This window comes from Mercenaria mercenaria, chromosome 8 (assembly GCF_021730395.1).
Source record: "Mercenaria mercenaria strain notata chromosome 8, MADL_Memer_1, whole genome shotgun sequence".
NCBI classification, from domain to species: Eukaryota; Metazoa; Mollusca; class Bivalvia; order Venerida; family Veneridae; genus Mercenaria; species Mercenaria mercenaria.
The window spans coordinates 60,482,293-60,505,221 of NC_069368.1; the positions used below are offsets into that span (position 1 = coordinate 60,482,293).

The following is a 22,929-nucleotide window of genomic DNA, read 5'->3' on the forward strand; positions in this document are numbered from 1 at the left end:
GTATATAGTGGAAACTTTAAAAATCTTTTTTTGTGTGAAACTGCTGGCCTGACTTTAAAATAATTTTGCAAAAATGGTTCTTGTGTGACCTCTACCAAGATTGTTCAAATTATTATGATTCGTCAAAAAACATGGCTGCTAGTGGGGGTGGTCACTTTTCTTCTCTGAATCAATGATAGCTAGAGCCTTGATATTTGGCATGTGATATCAGATTTGTAATGTCTACCATAATTGTTCAAATTATTTCTGTAGGTTCAAAAGTGTGTGTGACATGTATATAATATAGGCTAACATAGAAGAAACCTAATTCTGTACTTATACAAATACACTTGAAGGTTTGTACACAGGTGAGCGCTTTAGGGTCAATGACCCTCTTGTTAGGTGTATTCTGACGTATCTGTACCTGGTAAGGATTCTTTTGTGGACTTTGAATTTTTTTTTTTTAATTTCTTCCCTTTGTTGTTACAGTCCTTTAGGCATCAACAGTCAGGTTCTTTAAATTTTGCTCCCATCCTCTGATATAACCGTTCAGGCATATATTGCCTTGCTTGGCAGAGCTCTTGTGTATTGTGTTTTCACCCTTTATGGGTAGGTGGGTGGTGTGGTGGATGGAAAAAATCAGTGTCTGCTCAATAACTAGAGTATGCATCAGAACTAAACATAACTAATACAGAAGTTGTATATTTATAAAATCTAGGGTAAGTTTGATAACCAGCCAGTTCGGACCAGCATCTCTAGAGTTATGGCCCTTGAATTGGTCAAAATTGCCCAAATTGACAGTTAGATCATATATCATTGCATATATACCTCAATCTGTACTTGTACCATTATGTTATACAAACACACTGGAAGCCTTTTACACAGATGAGCACTTTAGGGTCAATGACCCTTTTGTTTGATGAAACTTACCAGTAGTTTGCTTGCATAAATACTTTGATATAAAACCTTTGCAACAGTGTGAGAAACATTTTTGTGGCCCCCATGAGTGGTGATGGCATATAGATTTGCTCTTGTACGTCCATCCGTCCGTCCTTCCGAGAATGTTGTCGTGCCTAGCTCAAAAAGTATTTGACAGGAATGTTGGTCAGCATGTGTATTTGTGCACCTAGGGTTTCGTGTCCGGATTCATTCAGTTTTGTAGGAGTTATGGCCCCTGACTTAGTTAAAAATTGGTCATTTTAATGTTGTGTCGCGCGTAGCTCCAAAAGTATTTGACCTAGAGTCACCAAAGTTTACAGGAATGTTGGTCAGCATGTACAGTTGTGCACCTGGGGTTTTGCGTCCGGATTCATTCAGTCATGTAGGAGATATGGCCCCTGACTTAGTTAAAAATTGGTCATTTTAATGTTGTGTCGCGCGTAGCTCCAAAAGTATTTGACCTAGATTCACCAAAGTTTACAGGAATGTTGGTCAGCATGTGCAGTTGTGCACCTTGGGTTTCGCATCTGGATTCATTCAGTATTGTAGGAGTTATGGCCCCTGACCTAGGAAAAAATTGTCATTTTAATGTTGTGTCGCGCGTAGTTCCAAAAGTATTTGACGTAGAGTCACAAAACTTTACAGGAATGTTGTATCTTAAAATTTGTTAAACCTGAGTGATTAAACCATATTACAGTTGCAGGAGTGGGGGCACCTGCATCTAGTTTTATTGTAAATTCAAATATGTGAAATGTTTTACATGGAATTTCCTTTGATAACCCATTTATAGTCGTCTGTTGTACTGATTACTGGGATAGCCTATGATATCTTTATCAATTTTAATTGTTTTAAGAAAATTTCTTTTTAGCTCACCTGTCACATAGTGACAAAGTGAGCTTTTGTGATCACCCCTCGTCCGTCGTCCGTCCTGTGTGCGTCCGTGCATCCGTCTGTCCGTCCGTCCGTCAACAATTTCTTGTCTGCACGATAGTGGTTTCATTTATGATTTTATTTTAACCAAAGTTACACACAACTTGTATCACCATAAGATCTCGGTTCCTTTCTTGAACTGGCCAGATCCCATTATGGGTTCCAGAGTGATGGCCCCTGAAAGGGCAAAAATCAGCTATTTTGACCTTGTCTGCACAATAGCAGCTTTATTTATGATTTGATTTTTACCAAACTGGCACACAACTTGTATCACCATAAGATCTTGGTTCCTTTCTTGAACTGGCCAGATTCCATTATGGGTTCCAGAGTTATGGCCCCTCAAAGGACCAGAATTAGCTTTTTAGCTCATCTGATTTTTTGAAAAAAAATGATGAGTTATTGTCATCACTTGAGCGGTTGTCGGCGTCGGCGTCGGCGTCGGCGTTGCCTGGTTAAGTTTTATGTTTAGGTCAGCTTTTCTCCTAAACTATCAAAGCTATTGCTTTGAAACTTGGAAGACTTGTTCACCATCATAAGCTGACCCTGTATAGCAAGAAACATAACTCCATCTTGCTTTTTGCAAGATTTATGGCCCCTTTTGTACTTAGAAAATATCAGATTTCTTGGTTAAGTTTTATGTTTAGGTCAACTTTTCTCCTAAACTATCAAAGCTATTGCTTTGAAACTTGGAATACTTGTTCACCATCATAAGCAGACCCTGTACATCAAGACACATAACTCCATCTTGCTTTTTGCAAGAATTATTGCCCCTTTTGGACTTAGAAAATCAGTTTTCTTGGTTAAGTTTTATGTTTAGGTCAGCTTTTATCCTAAACTATCAAAGCTATTGCTTTGAAACTTGCAACACTTGTTCACCATCATAAGCTGACCCTGTACAGCAAGAAACATAACTCCATCCTGCTTTTTGCAAGATTTATGGCCCCTTTTGGACTTAGAAAATATCAGATTTCTTGGTTAAGTTTTATGTTTAGGTCAACTTTTTCTCTTAAACTATCAAAGCTATTGCTTTGAAACTTGCAACACTTGTTCACCATCATAAGCTGACCCTGTACAGCAAGCAACATAACTCCATCCTGCTTTTTGCAATAATTATTGCCCCTTTTGGACTTAGAAAATCATTTTCTTGGTTGAGTATTATGTTTAAGGCAACTTTTCTCATAAACTATCAAAGCTATTGCTTTAAAACTTGCAACAGTTTTTCACAATCATAAGTGGACACTGTACATCAAGAAACATAACTCTATCCTGCTTTTTGCAAGAATGATGGCCCTTTTTAGACTTAGAAAATCATGGGTAGGACAATATTTCTATTATACAAAAAAAAATCAGATGAGCGTCAGCACCCGCAAGGTGGTGCTCTTGTTTGCCCTTGTCTGCACAATAGCAGCTTCATTTATGATTTGAATTTAATCAGACTTGCACAAAACTTGTGTTGCCATAAGATCTCAGTTCCTTTGTTGAACCGGCCAGATCCTCTTATGGGTTCCAGAGTTATGGCCCCTGAAAGGGCCAAAATTAGCTATTTTGACCTTGTCTGCACAATAGCAACTTCATTTATGATTTGATTTTAACCAAACTTGCACACAACTTGTATCACCACAAGATCTTGGTTCCTTTCTTAAACTGGACAGATTCCATCATGGGTTCCAGAGTTATGGCCCCTGAAATGTCCAAAATTGGCTATTTTGGCTTTTGCAGCCATATAGAGACTTCATTTATGGTTTTATTTGATACAAACTTCCAAAATATCTTCAACAAAAAAATAAATCTTGGATTCCATGACAAATCAGATCCATTCGTAGTTTCCAGAGTTATTTTATATCTGATTATCTCCCCTGATTGTAGTCAAAATGGATTTATATCAGTAAGTACTTACAGGACTTATTTGAAATTTCATTATTGTCATTAGTTGGACCGAGCCAATCAGTGTAGATAACTATGGACTGATTTTATGTCAAATTACCTCCCTTTATTTTTGAAATTAAAATAGGTATATCTCCGTAACTAATGAAGATACTGATCTGAAATTTCATTATGTTAACAGATTTATTTGGCAGATCCTTCTTTTGTTAACTTACAATAATTTTCTTTTGAATTACTTCCCTTTTACGTTACTATAAATAGTCTATTTTTAGTAACATTTTTATTATTGGCCGTAGGGAAAATCCGAGACCACTTTTCTGTGGTACAACATGGATGGTACCTCCAATTTTTAGGTGTATTTTGACATATCTGTACCTTGTAAGAATTTTGTTTTTCTTTTTGGTTAAATTTCTTTCTTTTGTTGTTCCTGTCCTTTGGACTTAGATATTTTTTCTGAGGACCTTCTTGTCCTCAAGTGCAATGATAACAGGTGAGCGATATAGGGCCATCATGGCCCTCTTGTTTTTATTTGCATGTATATAGGAGTGTTGGTTTGGCTGCCTATGAAAACAAAAGTGGTGGACTTTTGGTTCATCATTTGTCACCATTATTGCGGAAAAATATTGGCATTGATGCCCTTGTCTCAGAAGTCAAAGAAGGTATGTTGTCTTTTTGGTTTAAAATCAGATTTTGATAATATTCGTTATGTTTACAGAGTTGTAAGTTGACACATACCTGACAAATTACTTAAGGTATTAGATCACTAATAGAGAACCTCATTTTTGAAGAGTATTCAATTACTACCATAAGCCTACTTTTACTGCAATTCTTAGGGGGGCGTAGGTTCAAACCCTACTGGGACCAATATTTTTCTCCCTTATTTTCCTTTTTTTTCTAGTAAGTTTTTACTTCTTTCAAGACTTATTATTGATTTCTTGTGAAAAATGGAAAAAGATGAATCTTATAAGCGATTTCTTGGTGTTCAAAGTAAATTTACTACTTAAATAGAAGGGGTAGAGTTACACATCTTTAAAAATATTGAGTTACACGCGGCGAAAGTTCTCTATTTTGCTTTCACTCTTAGATCATATATTGTGGAAGAAATTTAGATGGGTTTTACGTCTGCCCTAAGATTATTTTTAAATGGAGTAAGCAAAATTCAAAATAGAAACACAGCATTTGACCTTGTTTTTTCAAGGTTGAAGTATGAATTCTGTCTAATTAAATCCGTTTACTTGAGGCACCATAGAAAAAATGATATTGGCATTTTTATTTTGTGTTTTATAATTGTTTGCCAATAGTCTGATGTTTCTTTTATTAACATTAATGGTAAAATGAGTTCTCTGAAAACGTTTCGGACAGTGGCTATCACTTTGAAATTTGTCTCTACTTGAGCTTGAGGAGATACCATAAGTTATACAAAATTTATAAAAAAAACGGCACGGTAAAAGTTGTTTAAAAATTGCAGTATAGTGCAAAACACAGTTACCTTTCAGAATATACCAAGCAAAGGCCATTTTGTAAACATTACTATTAGTGACCTAATACCTTAAGGGAAACTCATATTATCCCTCTCCCCTCCCACTATGGGGTGGGGCAGACATATTGTTTTTGTCCTGTCTGTCTTTCTGTCGCCTGTCCATCTGTCTGTCACACATCATTTCTGATCAAAAACTTAATAACCTAGAAAATTCAAACTCCATAGGTTGGTATGGCTTATAGAATAGATGACCCGTATTCTTTTTTGGGGTCACTCCTTCAAAGGTCAAGGTCACATGGGGCTGATGATGGAATACCTTTTCTGATCTATAACTTGAGAACCACTTGACCCAGAATGTTGAAACTACATAGGAAGAATGGACATGCAGAGTAGATGACCCCTATACTCCATCAAGAGTCAAAGCTACAGGGGCCAGAATCTGTCACACGTTATTTTCGATTAGTACCGTAGATACCCATGTATAATGGGCAGTTTTTTGACCCCCGGGACCACCCCCAAATCGTGGGTGCGCATAATACAGTGAAACACCGCTTGCTCGAGCATCGATGACTCGAGCACCCGGGCTCGCTCGAGCAATTCATGTGGTCCTGGCCGATTTCCTTCTATTTTCTATGTGAAATTACCATGGCCGGGTCGAGCATCGATAACTCGATCGCTCGAGCATGACACCTGGTCCCTGTGTATTAATTTACTCTTTGTTGCTTATGGCAAACTCGAGCAGAGGTGTCAAAATTTTTCACACCTTCGGCGGTCAGAATGTATCGGTTAATTTAAAATTTTCGCACGTCGTGAGAATTGCATGGTCTAATCCCCGACTATCTTAAATGTTTGTTTGTCGGTATATTTGATCTGATAATGAGATTAATTATTGATGAAAAGGTGGAAGAAAAATTTTATTGATCAAACTTGTTATTAATTATTACTTTTTTCTGCGGGATCGAGAAGATAATTATGAGATCTTAATATTTTAATCAACAGTTGTTCGCATGCAAATAAAGGAAATAGATAGCCTTTTCATAAAATAGAGACGATAATTATGAGATCTTAATTTGGAGAAGAAAACTGCGAATTCGATAGCAGTATTTCAAAAAAAAAAAATGTCTTAGCTGTTTCTTCACATGTGCCATTTACGATCTCTTATAAATAACGTTTGTAATACGTTTTTTGAAAATGTCACGAGTGTGTTATTATTACGCATCACCGTTGCCTCTGCAAATGATCTCGATGACAATTGGTAAAACAAACTTCAATTTTCTTCGTATGTTGGTCAATGTTTGGGTCGCTCGAAACCATGGATAACTCGAGCATTTTGCTCATCCCCTTGCGACCTCGAGCGAGCGGTGTTTCACTGTACACAGGTATAGACAATTTTCCAACTTCAAAACAAGTTTGTTACCGATGTTCGCCATTTTGGTAAAGGGAAACTACTCCCCGCGCTTACTGTCTCCGCTAAAATCTAAGATTGCCGTTACGTTCCGTAAAAGATCGAATTGTTTATTTTTCTTTCAACCAAAATTAATTTCATATAAATTTAAAAGTATTTTGACGAAAGAAATGTTTACAAATCACAAAAATTATGATACTAATTAAAGATCAAGAATTATCTTTAACCGAGATCAAACTGTGAACAACATAATTGACACGAGGTGACACGTTAATTGCCGGTAATTACTGGCTTTATGATCATGACAAAAAGACTATCACACCTTTTGTTATCAGTTTGAATTGAGAAGCTCATGACATTTTGAAAGATACCATTCCGAAATATTGAATCAGCTGCTATTTATTTATTCAAAATAGTGAATTAAAAAAGGTAAAACAACAAACATAACAATAATTTACTGGTTTTATTTTCGAGAAAACAAAAATCGATAGTACCGTGAGACCGATGATGCTGCTCTCCGCCGCGGAGATAAAATTTATTACTGGTGTCGATGTAAACTCTACTTTCATTTTCCATCCACCTCAAAATTGACCAAATTTTTTTTTTTTTTTTTTTTTTTTCCCAGGATTTTGGACGAAGATCGGGGGTGCGCATTATACACGGGTATGCATTATACATGGGTATCTACGGTAACTGGAGAACCATTTGACCTAGAACCTTTAAAATAGATAGGGTGATACGGTAAGAAATAGATGACCCCTAATATTTTTGGGTTCACTCAATTAAAGGTCAAGGTCACAAGGACCTGAACATGGAAAACTGTTTCAGATCAATAACTTTAGAACATTTGTCTTTCTACAAAATCATCTTCTAGTTTGTAACTGACAATTTTGTCAGCATAAAATCCATGGAACTTGAGTGACTGATGAAGACATTGATGAGATAGTCACAAAGAAAGGTTTCCTGTTTGTTATGGCCACCTGCAATATCCTGTTTGCTAAACAATAAAGTTGTATCACAAATACTGTAAAATCTGGTAAATAAGCGTATATGCTTATAATAATTTTAGTAACACTTTTATGCGCCTATTGTTGATATGCACATATACTTTAGCCAAAACTATGCGCTTATATTTGGTATGCGCTTATAGACAAGCTGTGTGTGCCTATTTTTGATATATTAGGAATATTAACAGTGCTTACTTTGGTTGAGAAAACTAAAGTAAAACTTGGCCATGGACGTGCGCAGTGAACTACTTCCTGTTATTGCATAGGCCTACAGTATTTATACATAATGAATTACATAATTTGCAAATAATGTTCAATCTCTCGGACCATAATAATTGTTCAACACTAAGATTGTAGCATTTTATTCATATCCTTTTCACAGATTTACAAAAGAGTGACAAACTGTTATGACAACGCAAACAACTTTTCTGTATACAAACTTTCATTACTGAAACATTTTCTATTAAAAAAACATGATTATCTTAAACAATTATTGTTTTATCAGACAACAGGTGTTAAAATCTTTTAACTCCCATTGGCTGTTCAACAGGTAAGAACACTTGTCACCTGTATTTATCATAAACAATTATCACGGTATAATACCATTAATAACGTCTTTTTGCTGCATCTGTTGTTTGTTTACTAGTAATCGGATATGCGCCTACTTTCGGGACAAAATTATGGTAAGGGCATGACATGCGCTTATTATCCCATGCAGAATAACGGTAAGGCCATATGCGCTTACTTTTGATATGCGCTTATACAGATCAGCTCACGCGGAAAACCCATTCTACTCGATCCTCGGAGGATGGCCAAAATGAGTACCAAGGCTCCGACTCGAAGTTTCTTCGAGTAAGCCATTTTCTGTCAAGGAATTTCGCTATCTGACTCCGAGGATTTATGCGAAGTCACTCGAAGGAAACCCTCAAAGTGACTCGAGATGAAATCCATTTAGCGGAATACACATCTATTCCTTCGAGTGACTCCGAGACGAATAAATAATTACCTATACAAATTTAAATGGGCCTTCGAGTAACTTCGAGGACAGATTTCAGATTACTCGGAGCAGGGTGATTATATTTTACATTATGATAGTGATATGCAAAATAACACTGTATTTGTAAATAAAACTAATACTGTAGTATTTTTATCTTACTTTAAAATAAACTAATTTTTTCTGTTTACTTATGATATTTTATCACTTTATACGGCAGTAGTATTTCTTATCCCATTTATAATTCCTTCAAAATGAATAAAATAAATCATTTCTCCTATAATTTTTATTAATTTATAAAAGTAACTTTTCTTCAACGGCCATTATCTTAACGTTTATCTAGTTTTATATAGTTTCTAATTTTGTCCATTTTACATCAGTTTATTTCTAAATTTAATTTGCACTGTCAGAAACTATTTCAACATAATATTTAACAAATCACTATTCTTTAACGGCAGTTATTTGAAAGTTTGTTTAGTTTTATATAATTCTTAATACATTCTAGCGGGTGTATTTTTAAAGTTTATCTAGTTATAAAATATTCATAATTAAGTAATTTAGTGCATTTTTTATGACTTTATTTCTAAATTAAATTCGCAGAATCAGAAATTGTTCCTGTATCAAAATTTAACGAAGCAGTTTCCTTTAACGGCGGTCATTTGGAAGTTTGTTTAATTATATATGATTAATAATTAGTCCGTTCTACATAAATTTACTTCTAAATCTAATTCGCATATATTTCAATATCGTACTAAACAATTTACTTTTAGCGAGTGTTATTTCAAAGTTTATCTAGTTATAAATTATTCTTAATTTAATGCATAAATTATTACACAACATTTTTCCTAAATTTAATTCGCAAAGTCAGAAATTATTTAAATATCAAAATTTAACAAATCACTTTCCTTTAACGGCGGTGATATGAAAGTTTGTTTAATTTCGTATGATTAATAATTTAGTTTATTATACATAAATATACTTCTTAATCTAATTCGCATGGTCAGAAACTATTTCAATATCAAAATTCACACCAATTTCATACAATTAAAAGAACAAGCTAATTATATAAAAAAAAAATCCGTCCAAGTAAGGAAATACTGCCTCGGAGTTTCGTCAAATCATCTCGCGGCACTCGAAATGACAGATTTATTGTTTATTACAGACTCGGAGTCGCGCGGGGTGGCCATAAAATACCGGAAATCATTATAGTATTACCTGTATAATTTCGACTCGGAGTTCCGTCAAGTAATTTCTCGGAGTGACTCAACGAAATTCCGCTAAAGTAATAAAACTATAACAGTCGGTACTCCGAGTCAGAATTAGGCAGTACTCGGAGGAATTCCTCGCTATACAAGATTTTTCCTTCGAGGAAAAACGGAAAGTGGGTTTTCCGCGTGAGCTGATCTGTATTCGAATATGCGCTTATTTACCAGATTCTACTGTATTGTATTATATAACAGTTCTGGTTGTCTCCTAACATAATCATTGTGCTATTTGCCAGATATTTCATTTCTGTCACACTTCCATTTAAAGAACTGTTACTTTCTTGAAAGAAGTCTCTAGTGTTATAGACTATTCTTTCCGAAATGAATGTCAAATGAATTATTTGTTTTTATCAGCCTCATGTCCATTAATATTTATGTAATTACAATTCATTTTAGATGAGGGTGACATCATGTTAATACAGAAAATGTTATCACTGTGTATAAGATATGCCAGAAGTTATGATTTTCTTTTTCAGAATTTTTCAGGGTACAAAAACACAGTAACATACAGATACCTCAGTTAGTGTCAAATTTACTGGAGCCTCGGAGATCATTGACAGACAAAATATCAAAGAAGGGACAGACTGAAGCCTTTCAAATCAGAGATCAGATATGGAATGCTGCACATCGTAAGTATTATGTAAAATTAGATATTTTTGTGAGACTAAGTCTGCTATATTTTAAAGTGGATTTGTTTTATGTGGTGAAAAATTCACAATTTATGAAATATAAATATGTATGACTATTTATAAAAATGACACTATGTTCTTAAGTATATATTTTGGCAAAGATGAACAGTTACATAATCTAGCAAAAATAAATCCCTTCCAAAATTTCTTAATTTTACTGCAGTAGTTGAATGGCAATTTACATGAAAAGATGCATTTTGGGCAATTCTTGTTTCTGTTACAACATGCTTACGCTAAAATAATGTGATGTTTGATATCAGTGTTTCTGTTATGACCAAGAAAGAGTGCTACTATATTTTAATTTTGTGTTTTAGATAAAAGGCATATTAAAATCGAAATAATATTTAGCAAAATCGTGTTTTAATTGTATTAATACTCTCAAAATTGGTTACCAGTATACGTCGCAAGAATACTTCTCTGGGGCTACACCGTCATGAAATTATTTGACAGATGTATAACCTCTTTTTCTTGTATTAATAAATTAAAACACGACTTTTCTATACTTTAATTCTTTATTAATATACTGTAATTTGCATAAGAAACTAAAATTATACAACTATAGAACCATGTAATTATTTGGAATATTGTGAAATTGATGCTCTTCAGATTACATTGATATTTTAAAAACTGTTTTAACTCGGACACTGCTAAATTTCTATAATAAACTTGTCCATGTTCTAATTTGGACAGTACCATTAACTGTTAAAAGGGGTGCTTACCAAAAAGATACTGGCTGAATAGCAGACAGTGCAGATCTTGATCAGACTGTACAGATGTGCAGGCTAATCATGATCTACACTGGCCACAAAGGCAGAACAAATCATGTCCAGCATGATAAGGATTAAATGAAAGCATGGTGATGACCAGAGATTAAGTTTTGGAGAGAAAATAGCATCACAAAATTTCTGTATGTTATTGTCTGGTTGATTTGTATAGATGTATATCCTTCATCTCTTGTAAACTCTTTTATTCATTGATTAACGACATGTTAAAGAGGATTTGAAAATACTTTTATTGCTATTATAGTAAGTTAGATTCCTGTGTATTAACTTGTATGAAGTGAAAAAATAGTTGCATGCATAAAGACATTATGTATTGCAAATATACAGTGTAACTTCTGAATACCGGACTTTCCAAAAACTGGAAACTTCTGAAAATCAGAAATTTTCTCGGTCCTGATTTTTCTCCTAATTTCTATATAGACTACTTCCAAAAACTGGAACTTCCAAACTCTGAACATTGGATGATATTTTCGAAAAAATTGACTTATTATGTCTCCCACACTCTATTGTTTTTGCCCTCTCCATCCGTCCGTACGTACATCACACTTCATTTCCGACCATTTGGAGAACCATTTGATCTAGAACCTTCAAACTTCATAGGGTTGTAGGGCTGCTGGAGTAGACGACCCCTATTGTTTTTGGGGTCACTCCATCAAAGGTCAAGGTCACAGGGGCCTGAACATTGAAAACCATTTCCGATCAATAACTAGAGAACCACATGACCCAGAATGTTGAATCTTCATAGGATGATTGGTCATGTAGAGTAGATGACCCCTATTGTTTTTGGGGTCACTCCGTTTAAGGTCAAGGTCACAGGGGCCTGAACATTGAAAACCATTTCCAATCAATACCTTGAGTACTACTTGACCCAGAATGTTGAAACTTCATAGGATGATTGTACATGCAAAGTAGATGACACCTATTGATTTTGGGGTCACTCTGTTAAAGGTCAAGGTCACAGGGGCCTGAACATGGAAAACCGTTTCCGATCAATAACTTGAGAACCTCTTGACCCAGAATGTTAAAACTTCATAGGATAATTGGACATGCAGAGTAAATGACCCCAATTAATTTTGGGGTCACTCTATTAAAGGTCAAGGTCACAGGGGCCTGAACATGGAAAACTGTTTCAGGTCAGTAACTTGAGAACCACTTGACACAGAATGTTGAAACTTCATAGGATGATTGGTCATGCAGAGTAAATGACCCCTATTGTTTTTGGGGTCACTCCGTTAAAGGTCAAGGTCACAGGGGCCTGAACATTGATAACCATTTCCGATCAATAACTTGAGAACCTCTTGATCCAGAATGTTGAAACTTCATAGGATGATTGAACATGCAGAGTAGATGACCCCTATCGATTTTGGGGTCGCTCTGTTAAAGGTCAAGGTCACAGGAGCCTGAACATGGAAAACAATTTCCGATCAATAACTTGAGAACCACTTGACCCAGAATGTTGAAACTTCATAGGATGATTGAACATGCAGAGTAGATGACCCCTATTGATTTTTGGGTCAGTCTATTAAAGGTCAAGGTCACAGGGGCCTGGTCAAGTAAAATCATTTCTGGAAAATAACTTGAGAACCACTTGACCTAGAATGTTGAAACTTCACATGGATGATTGGACATGCAGAGTAGATGACCACTATTTATTTTGGGGTCACTTGATCAAAGGTCAAGGTCACAGGAGCCTGAACAGTGACTTGAGAACCACTATGCCAAGAGTGTTGAAACTTAGCGGGATGACTGGACATGCCAAGTAGATGATCCCTATTGCAGCCAACCATCAGTGTCTCTTTGACTTTCGCTCCTGACCCTATTGACTTCTTGCCTATACGACTTTGCATTGGGGGAGACATGCACTTTTTTACAAAAGCATCTTCTAGTTTCAATACAGTTTTACTTCCAAAAACTGCACTTTAGGCTACATGAACAAGTAGGTAATTGTTCGAATGCAAATCTGTGCCTCGGGGAAAATTTCATCTGTGATTCCATTATTTAACAATTGGTGGTGACTGATTATTTTGACATACATTAGAATCACAACCTGTCAGTCTAAGGATAAAACACTGCCGAATATCTTGATAATTAGATTATGATCTTTCATTAAAGAAATAAATAGCGGTTTGACTTTGTAATTGGTCAAATAGTTTTCCAGATTGTCGCAACTTCAAAACTGGATTTAGGTATTTAAGTATGTGAGTTTGAACTTGTGCTAAATCACAAAGAATGACTTAAGGTATACAGTTTTATTTGTAAAATGACTTCCAAATACTGGGAACTTCCAAAAACCAGACTTTTCTTCTGGTTCCGAGAGTGTGCGGTATTCGGAAGTTACACTGTATTAGTAAAATGCCTTTTTCAATGCTCTCAAAAAAGACATAAAATGTATATCACATGTATAGTCATACATGTATATGAGGCTATGGTATGGCATTTAGTGGAAAACACTAATTTTTAAGTTAAACTTCCGTTATCTCTAAGTAAAAGGATTGGTCCCAGAGAATCAGAGGTACTGAGCTTCAACTGTAATTATTTTTTTTTATTTATAGAAAAACCAGCGAAGCAAGAAATTAGGTTTGATGAAGTGGGTGTGGTCATCGAGTTGGATTTCCAATCAGAATTTTCCAATGTGCTGCATTTGTTTACTAGAGTAACAGACCCAGGTAGAACATCAGACTGTGTAGGGAAAATTACAAATTTCTCGCCCGTAAGTTTTTATACCTGTATATCTTTCTGCAAGTAATGTTAAATAAACCATGATTTAGTAATCCTGTTAAAATATTGAAAATCAATATACAGTTAGACAAAGTTTTCAACACAGATGACAGAACAGGTCTTTGAGGCCATGTTTCTCACCATAACTAAATATAAGCTAGAATTTATTTCACCATCAGTTGAAAGTAAATATAAACCTGAAGTGTTTAATAACAGATATCATATATCCAGTATTGTGTCCTTTGTGTATGACATTTAAATGAAACTGCTTTGCATGTTAAGACTGGCATACAGGGTTACTAGACTGTACTTTGTATGTACACAGTATGTATCAGTACATTAACTGAGGAAAACACCTGTAATTAATAAGAGTACAATTAGAGTAGGCAGGATAGGTGTCTTTAAATGTTTCATTAATAGAAAAATGCTCAAGTCATTTTGCATAGTACAAGCAAACAGAATTTTGTTCAAGTTTAATTTTCTTTGTTGACAGTCAAAATTACTGTTGCAAATTCTTCGGTACAATTCTTTGAAAAAATCTTTCTGGAACTTGCCGTTTTATTTTATTGTAAATCTATTGTTATAGTGAATTTTTCTACTTACTGTTTGGTGTGTGTGGTTATTTGTATATTAATGTTTATATCATAAAGAATCTGTGTGGCATGAAAGTAATATTACTTACATTTTGAGGAATACTGTATTTAGGTTTTTGTACATAAATGTTCTGCTTTGTAGAGTCTATAGATGTGATACGACAGTAATATTACGTATATTTTAACCTTTTAGCCCATTTCACAGCAAGGAAAAGTAGCCGAGTTCAAGAAAAATAGTCGAGTGGTGACAAAAATATCGTTGCAAGATATACAAAAGTTGAAGGTATGTAAACTCCCACATTTTAGCTCACCTGAGCCAAAGGCTCATGATGAGCTTTTGTGACCGCTTGATGTCCGTCGTCAGTCATCCATCGTGTGTCCTCAGTCGTCCGTCGTGTGTCCATCAACCTAAAAAAATCTTCTTCTTGAAAACCACTGGGCAGAATTACATTAAACTTCACAGGAATGATCCTTAGGTGGCCCCCTTTCAAAATTGTTCAAAGAATTGAATTCCATGCAACCAAAAGGAAAAACTTTAAAAATCTTCTTGTCCAAAACCGCCAGGCATAGAACTTTGATATTTGGTATGTGACATCATCTAATGGTCCTCTCTGAAGATTGTTCAAATTGTGCCCCTGGGGTGAAAAGAGGCCCTGTACCGGGGGTCACAAGTTTTACATAGACATATACTAGGAAAAAACTTTAAAACTCTTCTTGTCTAAAACCACAAGACCTAGGTCTTTGATATTTGGTATGTAATATTGCCTTGTGGTCCTTTACTAGAATTGTTCGAGTTATAATCCTGGGGTGAAAAGAGGCCTTGCCCTAGGGGTCTGAAGTTTTACATAGACTTATATATGAAAAAACTTTAAAAGTCTTCTTGCCTGAAACTGCAAGGCCTAGGCTTTTGATATTTGGTACTGGTACTGATGATAAACCCGAACAGAAAATGAGGTTTTTTACCTGTAACTTTTTATTTCTGCAAACTGAAATCAATGGTCGGTATCAAAATAAAGCTTAACCTTTGCTGAAAACTTTACATAATTCAAATTTATATTTAGTAAGCAAACTCACACGAAGTGAGGGCCTGAAAGGGGTATGTAAAAAGGGGACTGTATGAACGTTTACTGATGATAAATTCGAACACTTTGTCATTTACAAAATTTTCTTGGTATTATTATATTGAAACTTTCCCCAAAAAGCTGCAACAGTCATTCCTGATCAAGTAATGAAAAGTTAACAAATGTCAGGCCTTCATGTTTCGACAGTGAGCATGCGCAAAAAAGCACCCTCTTTCCCAGTAATTTTGGATAAATATTTTTAATACAAATTTATGTAAGTCATTTATTTATACAGAATATTTACCAATTTTGTTTTTGTTTTTCACCAGATGGTGTTGTAAGTGGAAACTATTAGATGGTGTGTTCAATTTTATAAATAACCGATTGCAATCGAATATTTCCAAGGTGGTCGACTTTATCATCTGTCCGGGTTTATCATCAGTACCAGTATGTAGCATTGCCTTGTGGTCCTTTACTAAATTGTTCAAATTATGCCCCTAGAGTGAAAAGAGGCCCTGCCCTGGGGGTCTCAAATTTAACAAAGACTTATATAGGGAAAAAAAATCTTCTTGTTTGAAAGTTCAAGGCCTAGGCCTTTGATATTTGGTATGTAGCATTGCCTAGTGGATCTCTAACAAGATTGTTCAAATTATGCCCCTGGGGTGAAAAGAGGCCCCGCCCTTGGGGTCACTTGTTACAAGATTTATATAGGAATAAATACTTCAAAAATTATCAAGTCATATTTCCTAGACTGTTTAATTATATTTACCTGATGACCTCAAGGGATTAGAGGTCACTTGACTATGACCTTGACCTACTGACCTACTTTCTTGTTTTTAGCTCACCGGAGCACAAAGTGCTCGGGGTGAGCTATTGTGATCGCTCACCGTCCGGCGTCCGTCCGTCCCGTCCGGCGTCCGTCCGTCCGTCCACACTTTCCTTTAAACAACATCTCCTCATAAACCACTAAGCCAATTTCATCCAAACTTCACAGGAATGTTCCTTGGGTGAAGCTCTACAAAAATTTTTCAAAGAATTGAATTCCATGCAGAACTCTGGTTGCCATGGCAACCGAAAGGAAAAACTTTAAAAATCTTTTTCTCAAAAACCAGAAGCCCTAGAGCTTAGATATTTGGTGTGAAGCATTGCCTAGCGGACCTCTACCAATTTTGTTCAAATCATGACCCCCGGGGTAAAATTGGCCCCGCCCCAGGGGTTACTTGATTGTACATCGGAAAATCTTCAAAAAAATTCTAAAAATCATCAGTTTGACATTTGAAACATGTAGCTCATATTACTCTGGTGAGCGATCCAGGGTCATCATGACCCTCTTGTTTTAAGATACAGCCTTGAAATTTAGATGACATGTACAGTTTTGCATGCCAGTCTTAAAACTGACTTTCAGTGACCATGAATTTGACCTATTGACCTACTTTCTAATATTTTAGCATAAGTTTGCCATTTTAAACATGTGGCTCATAATACTCAGGTGAGCCATTCAGGGCCATCATGACCCCCTTGTTTGTTTCTTGTCACCTAATGAAGGCAATGGAGCACTTGACCTAAAAGTTTATTCCCAAGAGAAAATTTCATTGAAGCAGAATTTAAAATTATTTCAAAGTTAGATTTACATTGACTTTCTATGACACATTGTATGGACATAGTTTAATCTGATAGAGATAGAGTTGTTATAATAGTAGCTTGATCTTGGATGCTGTATTTGGCTTGAGTGGATTTTGCTAAGTTAGATCTAACGAGGCACTTACACGCCAAGTGTTTTCCATCCTGTCAAAATCTAAAAGATCTGAATACAAAATCCCAAAACACAGGGTCTAGCCTAAGGGTTTTGAAATTTGGTATGTAGCATCATCTAGAGGTCCTCTACCAAGTTTGTTCAAATTATCCCCCTAGGGTCAAATGTGGCTCCGCCCTGGGGGGTCACAGGGTTTATATAGACTTATATAGAGGAAAACTTTGAAAATCTTCTTGTCCAAAACCACAGGGTCTAGGGCTTAAATATTTGGTATGTAGCATCACCTAGTGGTTCTCTTCCAAGATTGTTCAAATTATCCCCCTAGGGTCAAATGTGGCCACTCCCCGGGTGTCACATGGTTTACATACTAGACTTATATAGTGAAAACTTTGAAAATCTTCTTGTCCAAAACCACAGGGCCTAGGGCTTTGATATTTGATATGTAACATCATCTAGAGGTCCTCTACCAAGTTTGTTCAAATTATCTCCCTAGGGCCAAATATGGCCCTGTCCTGGGGGGTCATTTGGTTTATATAGACATATATAGGGAAAAACTTTGAAAATCTTCTTGTCCAAGACCACAGGGCCTAGGGCTGGGAAAATACAGACCTGGCCAGGGGGTCACATGGTTTATATCGAATTATATAGGGAAAAACTTTCTTCTTGTCCAAAACCACAGGTCCTAGGGCTTTGATATTTGGTATGTAGCATCATCTGTAGATCCTCTACCATGATTATTCAAAATATCCTCTTGGCATCAAATATATCAATTATTTGTTTTTGAAGCAGTGGCAAAGAAATTTGGACCACAAGCATAATGTTTGATACAGATTTCAATATTCCTCTTGAATTGTCTTAATCATGACCCACTGATCTACTTTCTTGTTTTTGAAGGTACAGCATAGAAATTTGGACCACATTTATAGCTTTTGATAATTATTTCAGTACTCATCTATAATATTCTTTACCCAGAACTACTGACCTTCTTTCTTGTTTCTGAAGCTACAGCAAAGAAATTTGGACCACCAGTTTAATTTTTTAAACAGATTTCAGTAGTTATCTTGAATAATCTTTACCATGACCTACTCACCTAGTTTTTGTTAGTGAAGCTTAAGCAAAGAAATTTGTTTAAGCAAGCAACTAAACTCAGGTGAGCGATATAGGGCCATGATGGCCCTCTTGTTCAAAGTTTAATTTTTATATTGTATTTGTTCAGTTTAATTTGTTTTAATTGCACTTTAAACTGAGTTAAAGGCAATCATTGCAGCTCAGTATATGCATTATATTTTCATCTGATTTGTTTCAAATTTTGCAGGAAAATTTGATTGTGGATGTCACCATCACCTTTTTCATCAGTGGCATACAGTACTTCTTACAGAGGCGTGTGAATCTTGGGCAGCCCCTCGTAGCAAAATTGAGGCTCTGGGAGCAGACCCATAACTTTACACTTAGTTCAAGAAGAGAGGGAATTGAACAGTCGGAGGAAAGTTATAGCATGTAAACAGGACATAGTTTCTTTGTGGGAAAGTAATATTGTCAACATCGATATTTCTCTGAAAATTGGTCATTTTTATGTCCAGAAGTAGCAGCTATGTATTTTGTATTACAAGACTTTAAAATATGGAAGAATGTTTTTGGGGGGTCTCATGAAATGACACTTTAAACTCTGCTGGAAATAATTTCAACTCATCAGAAAAAAATTCTGTAGAAGGTAAGAAACTGTTCAAAACAGGTTTAGGATAGAACAAAATAGAAAGGTATACTAAATGACTTTTATTTTGCAGTAGCAATATCCTTTAGACAATGAAAATAAGGTATAATAATGTGCAGTGGCAAAGCTAGAAGTAAGAGAAATATTTTTGTTCATTATTTTGCAGCTGGAACTGAAGTTACAAAGTGTATCAGTTGTCTTTAGTTATATCTTCTTTTTGTTTTCAGTAGTTAGGTTATGTTGAAATGTAATGTTCATAATGAATGTATTTCTGTGTACCAATATAAAATATAGTTTGATCAGATAATGCTGTACATTGTATTTTGTATAAACCGATCACTTCAAGCAATTAATAATGTGTAAGTAGGAACTAGGGATGGATTTAAATATTTGTACAGAAGATGCTTATTTACCACGATAGAAAGTACTACACTCGTTTTCTACCTCCTTTTGTTAATTTTTAATTAGATTCTGTATATTTTCCTTCTGTTTTTGTGTACAGAGAATAGTAAATAGATGACCCGTGTTATTTTTGGGGTCATCAGGAAAAAGGTAAATAGCTCTGTTTCCCATTAACAAGATGTTTATGGTTTGAATATTGTCATGAACATGTATTCATAAACGTAATCATAATTATGTCATATAAATTGTTGCTGATTGGAGTTAATATTTAGGGTATTTGTTAGCCAGCAGCTGGTCTGAGGGCAAACTTAAATCTTGATATAATCACATTTTTAGTTCAGTAAGCACGATTTTTTCATGGTCATTACAGAGACATGATGTACTGTAAGAATTTGTAAAGCAACATAAGAAATTTTTTTTTGGTTGGGTTTAATGTCACACCAACACAATTATAGGACACATGGCGACTTTCCAGCTTTTATGGTGGAGGAAGACCCCAAGTTCCCCTATGTGCATTATTTAATCACGAGCGGGCATCTGGGTAGAACCACCTACCTTCCGTAAGCCAGCTGGATGGCTTCCTCACATGTAGAATTCAACGTCCCGAGTGAGGCTCAAACCCTGATTGATGACGGGCCAGTGATTTGAAGTCAGTGACCTTAACCACTCGGCTACGGAGGCCCGACATAAGAAATAGAACATTTGTAACTGATCACTGACCAAATAGCTATACAGTATTGTCTCATGAAAAACAAATTTTAGCAATATGAAAACTAAAAATTAGGTATTGTTTAAACTGAAAATGTTTCTGCTGCTTTTTCCTTTCAGAAAGATCTTGATACAGTTATTGGTACATTGAAAAAGTTCATGAAAGACTTTCTTATTGATTTGGTTGATGTAACATTTGTTTAATTAATCAATTATATTTGTGAAGTTCCCAAGTGAAATGTTATTTCAAACATTTTCTGTATGAATGGGATTGTCTCTCAGCACTAAATCTATATTGTCTCATGTTACACTGTGATTAACCCCAGTTTTCACACAACGCTCAGTTAACATGTCTAATTAAACACGTACTACAGGGTTTAATCAACCACAGGATGTGCAATATTACATGCTAGGAATGTTACCAGTAACATAAGACATGAATGCAAACAGCAATTTTTGAAATGGAATTTTATCATAATACCCACCTTAGTTGCAAAATCATTGTTTGGTTTTTTTTTGGAAGTACAAGTTTTGTTAATTGAGTTGATTATATGTTACCGTCCAAGGTATACTTGTATATGTATGTTGATTCTGTGAAGTTTATTACCATATGATGTCAGACACTGTATAACTCATTTGATTAATAAAATCTATGTGTAAATACTATGAATATTTCATTCGTTCAGTCCAAAAATTGGAGTGTTTACAGAGGCTTGAATGTTTAACATGTTCAACATGAATGTTTTCCTTGTTCCACTTCCCCCTCCACTCTCCCCACCCCCTTTTTCAAGCCCTACCCCTTCCTTCCCCTGCTTTTTTTTTGTTTTTGCATAAAATTAAAATATACTTGTTTGAATTTTGAAGCAACTCATCTATAATAGTTTTCTGTTACTGTTTCTTTTTGTTGTGGGACTGCTTTGCAAATGCATGGCTCATAGCTGTGTTTGGGGTGCTCGATCAGTGCTTTTGGGAAATCTACCTTACCTTTTATCTTTTAATATTACAGCTCCTTATATAAATAGCTGGTCCAGTGTTATGTCAAATTATCAGTCTAATTTTTTGAATTTTCAGCATACATGTAGGTTATTAAAAAAAATCAAAATGATTTCTGTGTGTTACAGCTGCTTATATTATTTGACTTGGAGATGGAAGCCTGAATGGCATATAAAGTTGTGCCCAAAGATTTGTTTGTGATTTTACAGAATAACATGAGTTCAGATATGACCCTTTTGTGTTTATTAGCTTGACTATACGAAGTATGGAGAGCTATCCTACTCGACCCGGCGTCCGCGTCCTTCCGTGTCCACTCTTTGGTTAAAGTTTTGATGCACTTTCTCTTTATCTTTGTTATTACTTGATGAATTTGCTTCCAACTTAAAATAGTTGTTCCTCATCATCATCCACATCATATGACACAAGGTGCATAACTCTGGCACCAATATTTCATGAATTATCCCCCCTTTTTACTTAGAATTTCAGGTTAAAGTTTTGGTGCACGTCCATTTTATCTGTTATTACTTAACGGATTTGATTCAAACTTAAAATAGTTGTTCCACTTCATCACCCACACCATATGACAGAAGATTTATAACTCTGGCATCAAGTTTTCATGAATTATGCCCACTTTTACTTTGCATTTTATGTTAATTTTGATGCATTTTCACTGTATCTCAGTTATTAGGAAATGGATTTGATTCAAACTTGAAGTAGTTGTTCCACATCATCCAACATCATATGACCCTAGGTGCTTAACTCTTAGACCAATATTTTATGAATTATGCCCCCTTTTTGCTTAGAATTATAAATTTCATTTTAGTGTTTTGATACACGTTATCTTTACCTTTCTTATTACTTTGGACACAGACTTGAGCAATTGTGCAATATCTTCATCCACCACTGGAGTAATTAAACGCTCCAGTGACAGCTCCAGTTTCTTAGCCTTGCACCTTTCTGAAATATGAATGGCCTTCAAACATCGATTTTAGCAGACAGGATAATTAGCATGTGGAGATTTGCTCTTGAAATTTATTTTGTACCTTCACTCTATAAAATAGGGTCATTTTTTATTGTTGAAAAGTATTAATAGATTTGGTGAAAGTGCAGCTCATGCAGGTGGATGAAGTCATCAAATATTACAAGAATATTGATCAGCTTATGATTTACACAATATAACTTGAACATAACTATGCTATGCATATGGCATATTCTCTCTAATTATGTTACCCTATATCTAGTCAACTTTTCAACTGTGAATCTAAAGAAACAATCGAGTTTGTTAAATTTCCCATGTTTTCGATCTTGTTACAATTTAGATATACAGTCGAATACCGTTAACTTTGATATTCAAGGGACTGTAAAAATTGCATCGACGTATCCGAAGTTCGACGTAACGATATCGACTATCTGGGACAACTTTGTACTTGTGTCGGACGTCTATATTGTCACTATATTCAATGCTTTTTTTCAGAGGGTTTGAAAGGGGAAAGAAATAATATAACGTAAATGCGATTTTAATTTTATTGACAAATAAACATCTTAATTAAATAGTACATACATACATGTACATTTAAGTTTTAAATTTTTCAAAATATACGTGTAAACATTAGCATTTTATTACTTCCGTAAACAA

The 22,929-nt window shown here is 35.2% G+C and overlaps 1 protein-coding gene across 2 annotated transcripts in view; it reads left to right on the forward strand.

The window, feature by feature from the left end:
- The window catches only part of LOC123566262 (mucosa-associated lymphoid tissue lymphoma translocation protein 1 homolog), a 57,337-nt gene extending 36,371 nt beyond the window's left edge, over window positions 1–20,966 (forward strand). For both annotated transcript variants that reach the window (XM_053550080.1, XM_053550079.1), the window contains exons 14-18: window positions 4,276–4,391; window positions 10,360–10,512; window positions 13,907–14,064; window positions 14,859–14,948; window positions 18,795–20,966. In XM_053550080.1, the coding sequence (XP_053406055.1) occupies window positions 4,276–4,391; window positions 10,360–10,512; window positions 13,907–14,064; window positions 14,859–14,948; window positions 18,795–18,980 (703 nt within the window). In that variant the 3' untranslated portion in view covers window positions 18,981–20,966. The remainder of the gene's footprint in view (window positions 1–4,275; window positions 4,392–10,359; window positions 10,513–13,906; window positions 14,065–14,858; window positions 14,949–18,794) is intronic.
- The last annotated feature ends 1,963 nt before the right edge of the window (window positions 20,967–22,929 follow it).